Source organism: Sceloporus occidentalis, unplaced genomic scaffold, assembly GCF_023333645.1.
Source record: "Sceloporus occidentalis isolate IW3139 unplaced genomic scaffold, rSceOcc1.0.p SCAF_20, whole genome shotgun sequence".
Lineage (NCBI taxonomy): Eukaryota > Metazoa > Chordata > Lepidosauria > Squamata > Phrynosomatidae > Sceloporus > Sceloporus occidentalis.
In genome coordinates, this window is record NW_028317000.1 from 15321891 (window position 1) to 15336010 (window position 14120).

General features: G+C 49.5%; 2 protein-coding genes across 3 annotated transcripts in view; one reads left to right on the forward strand and one right to left on the reverse strand.

The window, feature by feature from the left end:
* Positions 1 to 14120, forward strand: part of NECTIN4 (nectin cell adhesion molecule 4) — a 36452-nt gene that overhangs the window by 17428 nt on the left and 4904 nt on the right. Inside the window, exons 2-5 of one of the 2 annotated variants that reach the window (XM_089483530.1) lie at positions 7633 to 7986; positions 9334 to 9624; positions 9966 to 10086; positions 13871 to 14022. In XM_089483530.1, coding sequence (XP_089339656.1) covers positions 7633 to 7986; positions 9334 to 9624; positions 9966 to 10086; positions 13871 to 14022 — 918 coding nt within the window. Of the gene's footprint in view, positions 1 to 7598; positions 7987 to 9333; positions 9625 to 9965; positions 10087 to 13870; positions 14023 to 14120 lie in introns of those variants that run through there. The other variant, XM_089483531.1, reaches the window with a different exon arrangement.
* Positions 10 to 958, reverse strand: LOC149302187 (uncharacterized). The gene is made up of 2 exons (XM_089483544.1): positions 685 to 958; positions 10 to 303 (listed from the first exon to the last, which is right to left on the reverse strand). The coding sequence occupies exons 1-2, from the start codon at positions 928 to 930 to the stop codon at positions 175 to 177; spliced, it is 375 nt and encodes a 124-aa protein (XP_089339670.1). The 5' UTR covers positions 931 to 958; the 3' UTR covers positions 10 to 174.

Sequence of the window (14120 nt, forward strand, 5' to 3'; positions counted from 1 at the left end):
CAGACGGAATGAAACGACAGGAAAAGGGTTTAATAATTTCACAAGGAAGCTTTGATCTGGGGACACACACCCATCGAAGGAAGGCGGGGGAAGGGGAAGGGGGGTTTGTGCCGATTCTGCTCCGGTTCGGACTCCTGGGTCGCCTGGGGTGTGCTTGCCAAGTTCCTTCCCCATTTAGGACTCGGCCTCTTCTTCGGTGTTGCCGGTTGGCACCAATTTGCTGCCATCGCTGTTGCTGGCGCCGCCGCCACGTTCCTCCTGAGCGGGAGATGTGAGCTTTTTGCACTGCTTGCCTTGGGTCACCTGCGCAAAAAGGGGGGAAAAGAGGACCATGAGATGGGCGCATGTGCCGAAGGGGACTTCTGCTCAGGAGCTGGAGATCGTAGCGCCCAAGCGTCAATCCAAGGTGGGCTGTGGGGCGCCCTTCGGCCACGCGATGGCAAGGCAGGGGCACCAAGGTGTCATCCAAAGGTGTCGCCTAAACAAAAAACAAACTGGGTTCAATTTAAAGCTGGAGGTGCTGGTGGTTTGGAGGCATGTCCTCCTGGGGAAGTGGTTGCTGCTGGAGGTAAACCATCACCATCATCATTATCATCCCGATGATGCCTGCTTCTGTTCCAGGGCTTTCCAAGTGCTGCTGAGGGCTGCCAGGGGGGCACCTGGTGCCCGGGAAGGAGGGCTCACCTGGACCACTGCTGTGACTGGCACGGTGCTGGTGAAGCAGAGGGAGACGACGTGGATGATATAGCTGCAGTAGGCGGCCATGGTCAGGACCAGCACCGTGGCGCTCCAGCAGTACATCCGGAAGTCGTCGTTGATCTCCTCGCGCTCCTCCTTGCGGACCACCAGGCGCCGTCCCCCGAAGCAAAGGGGAGCCAGCAGCAGGCCCAGGAACAGCCCCGCCGCGAAGGCTGCCCTCCCCGGGGCCATCCTCCTGGCTGGCAGCAGCAGCAGCAGCAGCAGCAGCCTTGCCCTCCCTCCGCCTGCTGCCTGGACGGACCTCAGCCCCGTCTGCTCCTGCTCCTGCTGCAGCCCCAACGGTCACAAGCGGCCCATTGTCTCGTCAGCGGCCCAGCTAGAACTCTGGGCCCCTCCTGGCAACAGGCAGCCTGGCAAGGGAGAAGGGCCACAGCCTGGGCACACACCCCCCCCCCAGGACTCCAGCAGCCAGGAGCTGGGCATCCCCAGGGGGGCTTGGCCAAAGGACCCACTAGCAGAATAATAAAAATGAGGATGATGGCTTGAGCATCCATGGAGTTTGGCATCCCCAGGGTATAGTCCTGGCCCCACTATACTAATCATAATAGTAATGGCTTGAGCATCCATGGATTTTGGTGTCCATTGGGGATCCTGGCCCCAAACCCCAGCAAATACAAAAGGCCCCACTTTCATGATGATGATGATGATGATGATTTGAGCATCCATGGATGCTCCAAACCCCAGCAGATGCCAAAGGACCCACTATAATGAAGATGATGATGGTGATGATGATTTGAGCATAGATGTTGGCACCCCCAGGGGTCCTGGCCCCAAACCCCAGCGGATACCAAGGGCCCACAGTATACTTTTCATTTTTAAAAAATGAAAATGTGATCCAATTATGACTGAAATCCAGCATTTGCCCGAGGAAGAGGCCTTTGCAATGCCTTCCAATAAATGCTCTTTGAGGGCTCCTCCTTGCTCATCTCTTTTAGACGTCGTCGTCGTCGTCGTCGGTGGGAAACCTGGCTGCCTGGGTGCCTTGTTGCACCTGCCTAGTCCCATGCGCTTCCTTTCTCTCCGCCGCACCAAAAGGACCAAAGGGGTGTGGGGCCTTCCTTGCTGGAGATCTTGACAGGTTGAAACCTTTCTATTAAAGAGCTGACAAACCTCGGGCGTTATCAGCACTTCCAAATGACACCTTGGCTGCTGCGGTGTGTGTGTGTGTGTGTGCACGAACACACCCTGCCCTGATGCTTTAATGTTGATGCGCAGGCACAAGTGCGCATGCATGCTTGGCGGAAGTGCCCCCATTTTCTGTTTCCCTGAGCGCAAGGAACAAGACACACTCAGTGGTTTAGCTCCTGGCGTGTGTTTTATGGGCTGCATCTCTGCCACCAGGCTGATGGGTTTTGGAGTCCTTGTTCGCATCAGCTCATAACATAGCCAAAGTGTACTTTGTGTTGTTGTTGTGCGCCTTTACGTCATTTGGCAGTCTTTGTTCAGAGTGGGCAGGTTGCCTTTGCCGTCCTCTGAGGCTGAGAGAATGTGACTTGTCCCAGGTCACCCAGTGGGCTTCTATGGCTGAGCAGGGGTTCGAATCCTGCTGCCCAGGGTCTTAGTCCGACACCCAAACCACTTGTTGTGCATCTTCACCTTGACTGCAATATATAATGGTTTTCTTGGCCAGTTTTATTTGGAGAAGATGTACCATTGCCATCCTCTGAGGCTGAGACAGCGGGACTTGCCCAAGGTATCACCCAATAGGCTTCCATGGTTGAGCAGGGGTTCGAATCCTGCTCTGCAACGCCCAACCCACTTGTTATGCACCTCGATGCCAATCTGCGGCAACCCTCTCCAATGAATTAATCCAAGATGTTTTGCCCTTGCCTTCCTCTGAGGCTGAGAGAGTGTGGCTTGCCAGGGTTGCTTTGTAAATTAGAGGGAGGAAAATGGAAGGGCATGTGGCCCCTTGCGGCAAGGGACCCAGGCACCCCTTTGTGTGTTTGTGTGTGCTCTTCACCCAGGGAGGCTGGGTGAGGGCCCAAGAGGAAGCAAGCAGGGTGTGTATACCTCTGTGTGTGTGTGTGTGTGTGTGTACAGTGTTTTTGTGCGGAGGTGCATCTGTGATATCCCTTGTCAGTCACGCAAACCCTTACCTGTCGGACTGGCTTGGCCTCCTCTGACTCAGGCGGCAGAGTCACCCGCTTGTGTCGACACACAACTGCCCACAATCCTTCTCCTCCTTCCTTGTTAAGTCGGTTGCCTTTCAGGCTGTGCCAAAACTGGGCTTCTAAGGCTAATGAGCAGAACGAATACAGATTCCTTGGATGACATTGTTTTACTTGGTTGCAAGACTTTGGTTTGCACCAATGCAAGCCCCCCCCCCCCCAACCTTTGTCCTGGGAACCCCACACTGCAGACTTTCAATGTAGTTTGACATTGCGCAGACTGCCCTGGCTCCATGCAGTGGAAATCTGGGGTTTGTAGTTGTGACGTTCACAACCATCTCTTCAAGACAAAATTCTGTTGAGAATTTGCCCGTTGGAAAAAAACGCTTCAGATTGCCAATTAGATAGCCGTCCTAATTTGCTGTTCAGCTTGAACTTCGTTAAGGATTTAATTTTATAGCGCCGTTGTCGCGTTTAATTAAATGGCTCCCTCTGCTTTCCAATCTCACAAGACTTGAAACAGGATCTGAAGTGATGGGTATTTGGTCCCTTGGGTGTTTTGGACTACATGTCCCACAATCCTGTGGTGCCAGTTGTGGTGGATGGGGGATGATGGAAGATGTAGGAAGTTGTAGATGGTATCCATCGGGGGTCCCAAGCGGATACCAAAGGCCCATTGCATTTGAATACATAATCTGAATTTGGAGATACATCCCCACCCAGCTATCTTCATTTAGCCATATCTATTGGTATCTTATGGACACCCTACTTTTAGCAACAAAACCCTATCGTTTGTCTAAAGCTGGGAACCTTTTAGCAAAGAAAGCCCAGTCTTGAGTGAAGGGCCCTAACCACTGCACCGCCTTGCCTTCCTTTGTCACGGAGGAATGCAATTTACCTCCCAGGTATCTCTTGGAAAGAGACCAAGTCCTTGGGCGTGAAGGAGAAAAAAGTGGCCTGGGAAGGCACCCGAAAAGAAACCCAAGTCCTTTCTTCTTTGTGTGTGTTTTTGTGTTGCTGAGTTGTAAAGGAGTCTTTCCCTTCACAATGGTGTTTTCTTTTGCGGTTGGGATCCTAAGCAAACACGGCTGTTTCCCCCAAATGCCCCTGCCTTGTATGACGTGGATCCTTTTGGCAAGAAGGTCACCATTCGGGTTTACGGGAAAGGACGGATGCTTGGGCACAAAGCCACGGGCTCTTCTTGCGTGTCATTTTGCATCCAATTTGGTCACTGCCATTCATCCCAAGAAGCCAACAGGTCTCCAAATAAAGATGAACAAGATAGTAGAGAGTCTAGAAATCACATTTGGTGAGCAATGGCTGAGAGGTGACATGGTTTGTTGTCGTTGTGGTGTGGCTTCGAGTATTTCTGACCAATCGCAATGCTATCACAGGGGTTTCTTGGCTCAGACCCCAACGTATTGTTGCAACCAAGGCAAAGCTTGGTCATTTTTGGGACTACAGATCCCAAAATCCCCAGAGAAGCACAGCTGAGGAATTCTGGGAGAGGCAGTCTTAAAAAATAGCATTGCCCAGCTCTGCTTTGGAGATCGGAGTGACATGAGGATTGTAAAAGAAGAAAAGAGGCTGGATATCATGGCAGAGGTTTCCTGAATACTGTTTAGTTTGGCACTGAATGTATACAGTTTTATTTCAGGTTTGCGCTTCTGCCAAAGTGCCAGGGACACTGCGAACTAGTAAAACCACTACAGAGCCAAACGTATTTTGCTAAAGACATAACAATAAACGATGGATGCTAATATATGACCCACATGGGACACCTTTGCATCAAGCACAACGCACAACAAGCATTGTGTGCAAAGATACACATAGATGTTTGGTTGCATGTGTCATTTTAGAGTGTCACCATTCACTAGTTAGGCAGCATTGTGCAAACGGCGCATGACTTTGTGAGCTTTAAAGTGAGCTTTCGTCTCCTCAGTCTATGATCTCAGCTAATGTTCTCTTTCTTTTAATGTGTAAACTGCCTTAAGCTCTCCCCCCATTTTTTGGAGTGAAGGCAGGATCTAAGTAAAGAGTCACCATCATCATCATCATCATAGAAGAAAAGAAGAGGAGGGGGGAAGAGAAATGAAAGCTTTATAAGCTGCCAAAACAAATGCAGCTGTGATAACTCTTTGCAGCAACTATATGGTGCAGGTTTGGTATGTGAGTCTGATACTTATCAGGTGCTTCTAATGAGCTTTGGGTCACATCTGATGTGCCACAAGCCCCATGAGCAATGGGCACCAATGTGCATGAGAGAGCTCCCCAATGCACATCAGAAGTGACCAAAGCACATTAGAAGTGCCTGGTGGGTATCAAAAGTATCTGGTGCGAATCAGAAGTTCCTGATGCACATCCTGAAGCACATAAGATGGGCCCAATGAACATCAGAAGTGCCTGAAATGCATCAGAAGTGCCTGTTTCACATCAGAAGGACCTGAAGCACATGAGAAATTTCCAACAAACATCAGAAGTGCCTGATGAGCATCAAATGCTCACAGCACATTTGCTGGACATTTCTGAGTTCAATACCAGCCTTGCATCCTTCCATGGGTTGCTCAAATGAGTCCCCAGCTTGTTGGGGGCAATTGGCTTACACATTGTAAACCACTTCAGGAGTGCTTAAGTGCACTGATAGAAATGTCCCTGCTCTTGCTCTTGCTAAGTGCCCAGTGCATTGGAAGTGCCTGCCTGCTGCCCCTTGGAGCACTCTTGCCGGTGCTTGGATGCACCTCTTTGTAATGCACTCACGGCTTTTCCTTTCATCTCTGCAACGTAGGTATATATAGTTAGGAAGCATGGACTGCGAAGTAGGATTTCAGCCGGTGACGACAACAACAACAACAGGCTAAACAACGAGGCCAAATTCTCCCTGCAAACTTTCAAAACTTCAAACTGTGGCTGGAGAATGTGAGGCCTTTGGGGTTTGGCTCAGTGGAGTGGCCATGTTATCCTTTTGCAAGGCGCTCTCCGCACGCAACCTCGCCTTGCGTGGGGAAGAATCCAAGCGAGAGTGTCGAGGTTTGTCGGCAGAGAGAGGGATGGGATCTCCGACACAAGCCGGGACAGAGCCCTGGTATCTGCGCAGGCCGGTTTGGCTGGACTCTCCAGCCGGTCTGCTTCCCTGGAGGATGGATTGCATACCGCAACTGACAGTTGTGACTGCAGAAGAGAAGAGGGAGAGGTGTGCAGAAAGAGCAACACACCCGGGCCCCAAGGCTGGGATGAGGGCAGGAGGGGAGCAGAGGTGCTCTTTGGAGGGGCAAGGCAAGAATGCGGTCGAACCAAAAGGCCTAGAGTCCCACCGGGGTCTAGCAGAAACAGAACTGGGGGGAAAAGATGCTCCTTCCTTCCTTCTGGATTACTGATGCAGGAATAATTTTAAATCCATTTTCTTCCACCTTTGGGGCAGGCATTGATTCATATCCGGTGCCCTCCAAATTATACCTCCGTATATTCTGGAATCGATGACTGCATGCACACTGCAGAATTAATGCCGTTTCACACCACTTTAATTGCCCTGTCTCCGTCCTATGCAATTTTTGTATTTTTGTGAGACACTGAGCCTTCTCTGTCAGAGAGCTCTGGTGCCACAGTGTACTCCAAATCCCAGGATTCCATAGGCTGGAATTCAGGAAGGGGCTTGCGGCTTTCTAAATGGTCTTTGCACAAAATGAGACGTTTTGCAATGGCTGGGCTCAACCAGGGGCTGCTGTGATTGATGGGTATCCATTGCACAGTGGTTGAGTAACAAATGGACTGTGGCACCATGCACCAGATGTGCATCAATGCACTCTCCAAGGTGCATCCGGTCTCTGACTAGGAAGTCCTGGAGCAGATGAGCGTTTGATGCACACTGGAAGTGCCTGGTTTTCATGAAAAAGTCCCTGATGTGCATCAGAAATGTCCAATGCGCATCAGAAGTGTCACTGTCCAATGTCCATCAGGTGTATCCCATTAACATCAGAAGTATCCAGTGTGCATCAGATGCATCCAATGCAGGGAATATGTCTTTCCAAGCTCTCCTTATCCCCTTGTTAATAGTCAACAACATAAAACAAGCAGCACCAGGATGGAGGGGAAGTCCTAATTCCTTCCCTTCCCTTGAAGGAGGCCTGGGCTAGTGTTTTATTGTCCTTTAATATTTTATTGTTATAGGGTTTTAAAAAAGAAGCTCTTGGCAATGGGTATAGTGGCCCGGCTGTGGTGAGGTCAATGGAAGAAAGATTTGTGTTAGGCCAGCCAATGTTTGCCAAACAAGATCCCCCAAGATAGACTGGCCTTCCCTTGCCAGGCCCTTCTTATCCATGCATGGTCCTCTCCATTAGACGTTTTTAAATAGGGCTTGGATGGCTTCCTCTCAGATATTCCTTAGTGGTGTGTTGCCTCCCAGAGAAGCTGGGGCTTGAACTAGATATCCTTTGGCATTCCTTCCAAATCTACTCTTCTGTGTATCTGTGTTGTTGCCTTTTCCTCTCTCCCCTGCTAGTTGGGGTTGGACCGGATGACGCAAGTATCCCTTCCATCTCTGCAATCATATTCTATGTCACCTTCTCCTTTCTCCATGATGAGCTGGTGTGGGGTTGAACTAGATGACTACTAGGATCCCTTCCACCTCTACAATTGTATTCTGTATACTCTAACCTTCTTTTACCTCCATCGATGAGCTGGGTGGGGTTGGATTAGATGATCCCTGGGGACACCTTCCATCTCTACAGTACCATGATTTTATGTCACCTTTTACCTCTCTTTCCAGGTGTGTTGGCAGGAGTTTTGAATCCCCGGAGCAGCATCACAGCGGTTCTCGGCAAAGACGTGGCCCTGCCCTGCTCTTACCAGGCCACAGAAGAGGAGAAGGTGCTCCAGGTCACGTGGCTGAAGCGTGGGGATGATGGGACCGGCGTGGAGTTGGCGGTGCTGCATGCAGAGCATGGGACGCATGTCCAAGATGCCTACGCCGGACGGGTTTTGCGCCACTCTCAAGGGTCCCTCAACGATGGATCCATCTTGTTGAAGAACGCCGTGCAGGCGGACGAAGGGACCTACGAATGCCAACTGATCACCTTCCCTTTGGGCAAATTTGAATCCAAAATCAACCTCAAAGTCCTAGGTAATAGCTAGGGACATAAACCTTACCTTACTTCATTTCCACATACAAAAGCAATTCCAAGGTCATTTCCTGTATTGAGTCATTTCCTGTATTGCTATGTATTTTATTTGTATTATCCTACTAGAGAGGCCCCTTCCCCACCACCACTCCCTTTTTAGATTGAAAGCCTGAGGGCAGGGAACCGTCCAGTTAGAAAGATTGTATGTACAGCGCTGTGTAAATTTACAGCGCTTTATAAATAAAGGTTAATAATAATAATAACAAGGTTTTGCAAACTCCACATTTTCACACCTGCAAAACCTTTTCTCCCCCCCCCCCAAAATAAATTGTTTGTCCAAAAAGCTTTGCTCTGGTGTCACAGCCATCTACAATTCCCAGAACAACTACAATTTCCAGCAGAGACCGTGTCTGTGACTCTACTCCATTTAAAATGGAGGCTTTTTAAAAAGTTCTGGACAGAGTCCAGCACCTTGGACAGTTCTTTTAAAGCTTGCCAAAAGCTGCACTGGATTCATCACTCAAGGCCACCGCTGAGTCCCAGAATCCCCCAGCCAGCATGCCTACTGGCTATATTGACTGGGGATTATGGGAGCTGTAGTCCCAAAGTGAGCATTATCAAGCTATGTGATCCTAGGCTGCATCAACAGAAGTACAGTATCTCGATCGAGGGAAGTCACAGCACCACTCTGTTCTGCTTTGCTAAGGCCTTATCTTGAATATTGTGCCCATTTCTGGGTCCCACAATTCAAGAAGGATGTTGAGAAACAAGTGTGTCCAGAGGACGGTGACATAAATGGTGGAAGGTCTGGAAACCATAAAGCCCTGTGAGGAACGACTAAGGGAGCTGGGGATGTTTAGCCTTGAGAAGAGAAGGTTAAAAGGTGATATGATAGCCCTGTTTAAATACTTGAAGGGATGCCATATTGAGGAGGGAGCAAGCTTGTTTTCTGCTGCTCCAGAGACTAGAACGCAGAGCAATGGATGCAAACTAAAGAAAAAGAGATTTCACCTAAACCTTAGGAAGAACTTCCTGGTGCTAAGAGCTGTTTGATTAAGAGGATGGTGGAGTCTCCTTCTTTGGAGGCTGTTTCGAAACAGAGGCTGGATGGATGTCTGGCACGAAAGCTTGGCTTGTGTCTTTCTGCATGGCAGAAGAGGGTCAAACTGGATGACCCTTGGGGTCCCTTTCATTTCTAAGGCCCTATGATTGTGTCTTCTTGCATGGCAGAAGAGGGTCAAACTGATGACCCTTGGAGTCCTTTCCAACTCTAAGTTTCTGTGATTCTAAGCTGCTAATGTAGAATATAAGCATGTATATATTTAAAACAATTTCTACCTCTCCCGCAGTGCCACCATTGCCAACGCTGAACCTCGGCCCTCCGCTAGAGGAAGGTCAGGGCCGCACCCTGGCCGCCTCATGCACCGCGGAAGGGAACCCCATCCCGACTGTGACCTGGGAGACGGAGGTCCGCGGAGAAGCCAAAAGCCAGGAGTCTTCGCATCCCCGTTCAGCCTCGGTCACCAGCGAGTTCTACGTGGTGCCCGGGCGGAGCATGCATGGCAAGGCTCTGACCTGTGTGGTCTCACACCCGGGGCTGCAGCACAAGAAGAGGATCACCCACACCCTCAACGTGGCATGTAGGTATCTCCATTCTCGGCCTCCACCAGCTTTAGGGTTTCCAGGTCTCAGGGTCTGGAAAGTCTTCTCTGGGGGAGGATGTTTGTGTGCCTGAGCAGGGATTCGGATGCTGGTCTCCAGAGTCATAGTCCAATGCTGAAACCACTAAACTGCAATGAAAAATAATCAGCAGTGTTATTGACAAATCAAATGACAGTTCACCAAAATGTTAAAAGACGGATCACACATTGCAAGGACAGAATTTAAAATGTGATGTGAGAGAGCACCATCCCTAATGAAGGTGTCCTCTGTTCCTCCACAACTTTTGGGTTTCTCCATGTTATCTGTGTTGCTCCGGCAGATCTCTCAGATGCCTCCATCTTGGGCCATGAAACAGAGGATGACTGGACTGAGGGCAAAGAGGGGACCTCTCTGAAGTGCCTTGGGGATGGGAACCCTGCACCCACCTACAACTGGACGCGGTGAGCCATTTTCTACGCCTTCAGCATTACCGTTGCTGTTATTCATGACCACATCAGCTTTGGTTTGTGGTGTCCCTATGAATGAGAAACCACCCAGAGTCCCCATCATCCACAGCTCTCTGCTCGGACCTTGCAGAACAGCAGCTGTGACTTTCCCTATGGTGACCCCATGAATGAAGGATCTCCAACAACTCAGGTCTTGCAATGTCAGGGCAGTTGTGGCTTCCTTGATGGAGTCCATCCACCTGTGTTGTGCTCTTCTTCCTCTTTTCCTCAAACCTTCTGTCTCTCATGTTGTCTTGCGATGTGTCCAAAATATGATAGCCGCAGCTGAGTTGTTTTGGGAGAGGAGGGTTGCCAGATCTCAGGGCTCTGAGTCTCCAGTTTTCATGGATTGAATCCAGCCAGGAGGTGAAGCCCAAATCTCCAATTTTTGCTGGCCTTAGCTCTATCCAAAGGGAAAGAGCTCTGTGCGAATCTCCCAATTCATCTAGGAGAGCATCAGTTTGCTAAAATTCCTGAGGTGTCATTATAATACAACTGGTCCCTTGGGGGCAAACCATGGTGTTAGAGCCTCTAAGCCTAGGTACACAATTCCAAGATCTGGTCTATCATGCCCTATTCCTGGTCCCTTTGAGGGCAAACCATGTTGGTCAAGCAGGTCATTTTCCAGTCGTTCTGCCTTACCCAGGGGTGGCTTTCACTGTGTTGTTGTTGTTGTTGTTGTTGTTGTTGTTGTATGCCTTCAAGTTGTCTTCAGATTATGGCAATCATACAGCAAACTTATCATGGGGATTTCTTTGGGTTTGCCATTGCCATTGTTTGAGGCTGACTGAATTGCAAAGATGTGCAACAGACACAAGCAAGTGTTGCAGTGCAAAACAGAACTGAGGCACAACAGGGCCAATGTGCATTGGCAACAGAGCACATGGGTCCTGTTGTTCATTGGTGCCCAATGTGCATCGTTCCCATTTTTTGTCAGTCACTTTGCTGACTCCCCAACAGCAGCCCTTGCCTGGCTATAGACATTATAGAACTGCCCAATTCCAATTCCTGAAGGTGTAAGTCTATTTATGAAAACCTAAATCCGCCTGCAGGATGCTGGCCTAAATATTACTCTGAAATCTTAGCTCAGACCAGGATCGAATTTGGGTGGGAGCCCACTTTCTCCACTATGACCCATCTGCTGCAAAATTACACCCTATAAAGCTTTTGATAGCAAACTGTGCCGGTGTTTGGCACCAAAACAACCCTTGGAGAGGCCTGGCACTGCACCTGGTTCTGGATCAAGACAATAACCTTGGAGGTGCTTGCTTTCTGCCCCTGGAAGGGAGATGTAGCACCGGTGTGCCGTCCCTCTCTTGGGCTTTGGGGCCTCCTGCGTTCTCCACTGGTGGCACTCACAGCAGTGTCCCCCGAATTGCATTCAAAGGGAAGGCTTGATCCTCCGTAAACACTGATTCATCTCCCAGCCATTCCTGGATCCCGCCTGTCTCTCTCTGGAGCTGCTCTCCGAGGAACCAGCTGGGACATGCCGCCTGGGTTTCGGGGAAGCGCCCTCCGGGGAGAAATGCACCTCCTAAGTCTCTTTTTGCAAAAGGGTGGATGGGGGAGAAGAACCAGCCAAGTCAGCAGAGAGATGTTGGGATGGAGGGTCTGGGAAGGTTTTGCATGGGATGGGTGGGCAGGGATGGGACTCCTCTTGAAGTCTGCCTGCCTTCCAGAAAGGGAATTTAGGAAGGCATCCTTAACTGTAAGAAACTGTGGAAGAGACTGGCCAAGGGGGTGGTGGGGTCTCCATCTTTGGAGGTCTTCCAACAGAGCTTGGGTGGGCATCTTTGAAGAGTGATGGTGCCTTCTTGCATGGCAGAATGGGGCTGGCCTTTGTGATCCCTTCCAGTTGCTTGTTGTTGTGTGCCCCCCCAAGTCATTTCCAATTTACGGAGGCCTCAAAGTGAACCTATCATGGGGTTTTCCAAGGCTGAGAGGGTGTGACTTTGCCCAAGGTCAGCCAATGGGTTTCCTTGGTGGAATGGTGATTTGAACCCTGGCCTCCAGAGTCGTAGTTAACTACAAACATTGACTATGGATTAACTTTATTGCAAGTACTGACTCTGGATTCATTGGAGTATAAGTATTGCGACACTACGATGTGACTTAATCATTAAACTATACGCTTTGGACCTTGAACTAATGGGATAAAGTGCGATATTACCTTATGATAAACTACATTGGTTTTCATGTGATTTATATGATTGTGTTGTGATATAATAAGACTACATTTACAAAAATGTTGCAATAGAAAGCTGACGCTTGATGATAATAAAGTATAGGGGGCCCTCGGTATCCGCTGGGGCTTGGCCTCAGGCAACCACAACCACATGGATCCCAAAATCCATGGATGCTTGAAACGGTGTCCATTATATAAAATGGCAAAAAATGTTTGCTTTTTGGAACTTATATATATTTTAAATATTTGCAAGCCGTGGATGCTTGAATCCGTGGCTAAAAGACAAAAGGGCTGGCAGTATATTTCAGTGTCATATTTCTGAGGTTCCTCTCTCCTATTTTGTATAGTGGGTTTTGTTGTTGTGGTTGTGGTTGCCTCTTCCTGCATGGCAAAATGGGGTTGAAGCAGATGGCCCTTGGTGTCCCCTCCAGCTCTAAGAGTCTACACTTCCCTTCCTTTTATGGATGCGTTTCCCCATAAAAGGGCACATGATGTGTCTTGCGTGCCAATGGCGTGCATAGGGGAGTGCGGAGGGCAGGGATGGCACTGTTGCGCCTTCGGTTCAGAGGCTGGCTGGATCCCTGCCGCGTTTGGGGAGGTGCCTGGACACGCTCCGGCACCGGCTCAGCTATGCAAGACACCGTGGGAAACGGGAAAGGATTCCTTTGATTTCGGCACCTATTGTTCATGATGTCATGGCTGAGCCCGCCCTCCTTCCCCCACCAGAACGCCTTCCCTGCAAGTCCTCCACCAGCCTGGGCATGCCTTTCGGGTGGGGACAGGCAGCAGGAAGGCCAGGAGAACAGGAGGAGGAGGAGAGCCCAGCAGCCTGTCACCAGGGCCAGGCCTCTCCGACGGGTGCCATATTTTCTCCCCGTCTTGCAAGACCGCTTTTGGGTGAGCCCTTCGCCCTTGGCGTGAAAGCAGCGGCGTGAAAAGGACGAGACGCACGCTTGCAATAATCTCCCCGTTCTCATACCAAGGATTGTGGCCCTGCCCAGGGTGATTTCCTCCCTCAAATCTCTGCCACAGCCCTATATCCTCCAACTGTCCCTATTCATCCTCTGGCATCCTACATTTCTTATTAAAATGTCCCAGTTTCTCTCTCCTTCTCCCACCTTCCCCTTTTGCTCTGAGCTGCATATCCTTCAAGTGTACTAATACACACTTACACACACACACACACAGGTGGCCCTCCTTATCCACTGACTTTTTTTATCCACGGATTCAAGCATCCACACCTTGAAAATATTCAAAAAAGTATAAATTCTAAATATCAAACCTTGATTTTCCATTTTATATAAGGGACACCATTTTGCTATGCCATTATATTTAATGGGACTTGAGCATCCACGGATTTTGTTATCCACTGAGGGTCCAGGAACCAAACCACAGCGGATAACAAGGACCCACTGTATATGTGTGTGTGTGTGTATTTTTATGTTTCTAAGCTATGGATGGTTGAATCTGTAGATAAAGAATCTGTGGATACGGAGGTCTGACATCTCACTACATCCCTTTATGATCTTGACCTCTCGCTCTCTCTTTCTTCAGGCTGGACGAACCCCTTCCAGGAGGAGTGAAAATCAAAGGAGACACCCTGATCTTCCAGAAAGCCCTCAGCTCCGAAGACGAAGGCACCTATGTTTGCCAAGTGGCCAACAGCTTTGCCACCAAGGAAGTCAGGGCCACCGTCAGCATAATAGGTCTCTCATTCATTTATTTGTCATGAAAATGTTTGTATCCTCAGGGTGGTTTACCATGACATCAATGTAAAACAGTACCCATAGGCTGGATTCAGGAT

What these genes read in the sequence shown, in the direction of transcription:
- LOC149302187 (XM_089483544.1), bottom strand. Translation starts at nt 930, where the DNA reads ATGGCCCCGGGGAGGGCAGCCTTCGCGGCGGGGCTGTTCCTGGGCCTG. An exon ending in CAGTCACAGCAGTGGTCCAG is followed by an intron (nt 304 to 684) that starts GTGAGCCCTCCT and finishes CTTTTTGCGCAG; the next exon opens with GTGACCCAAGGCAAGCAGTG.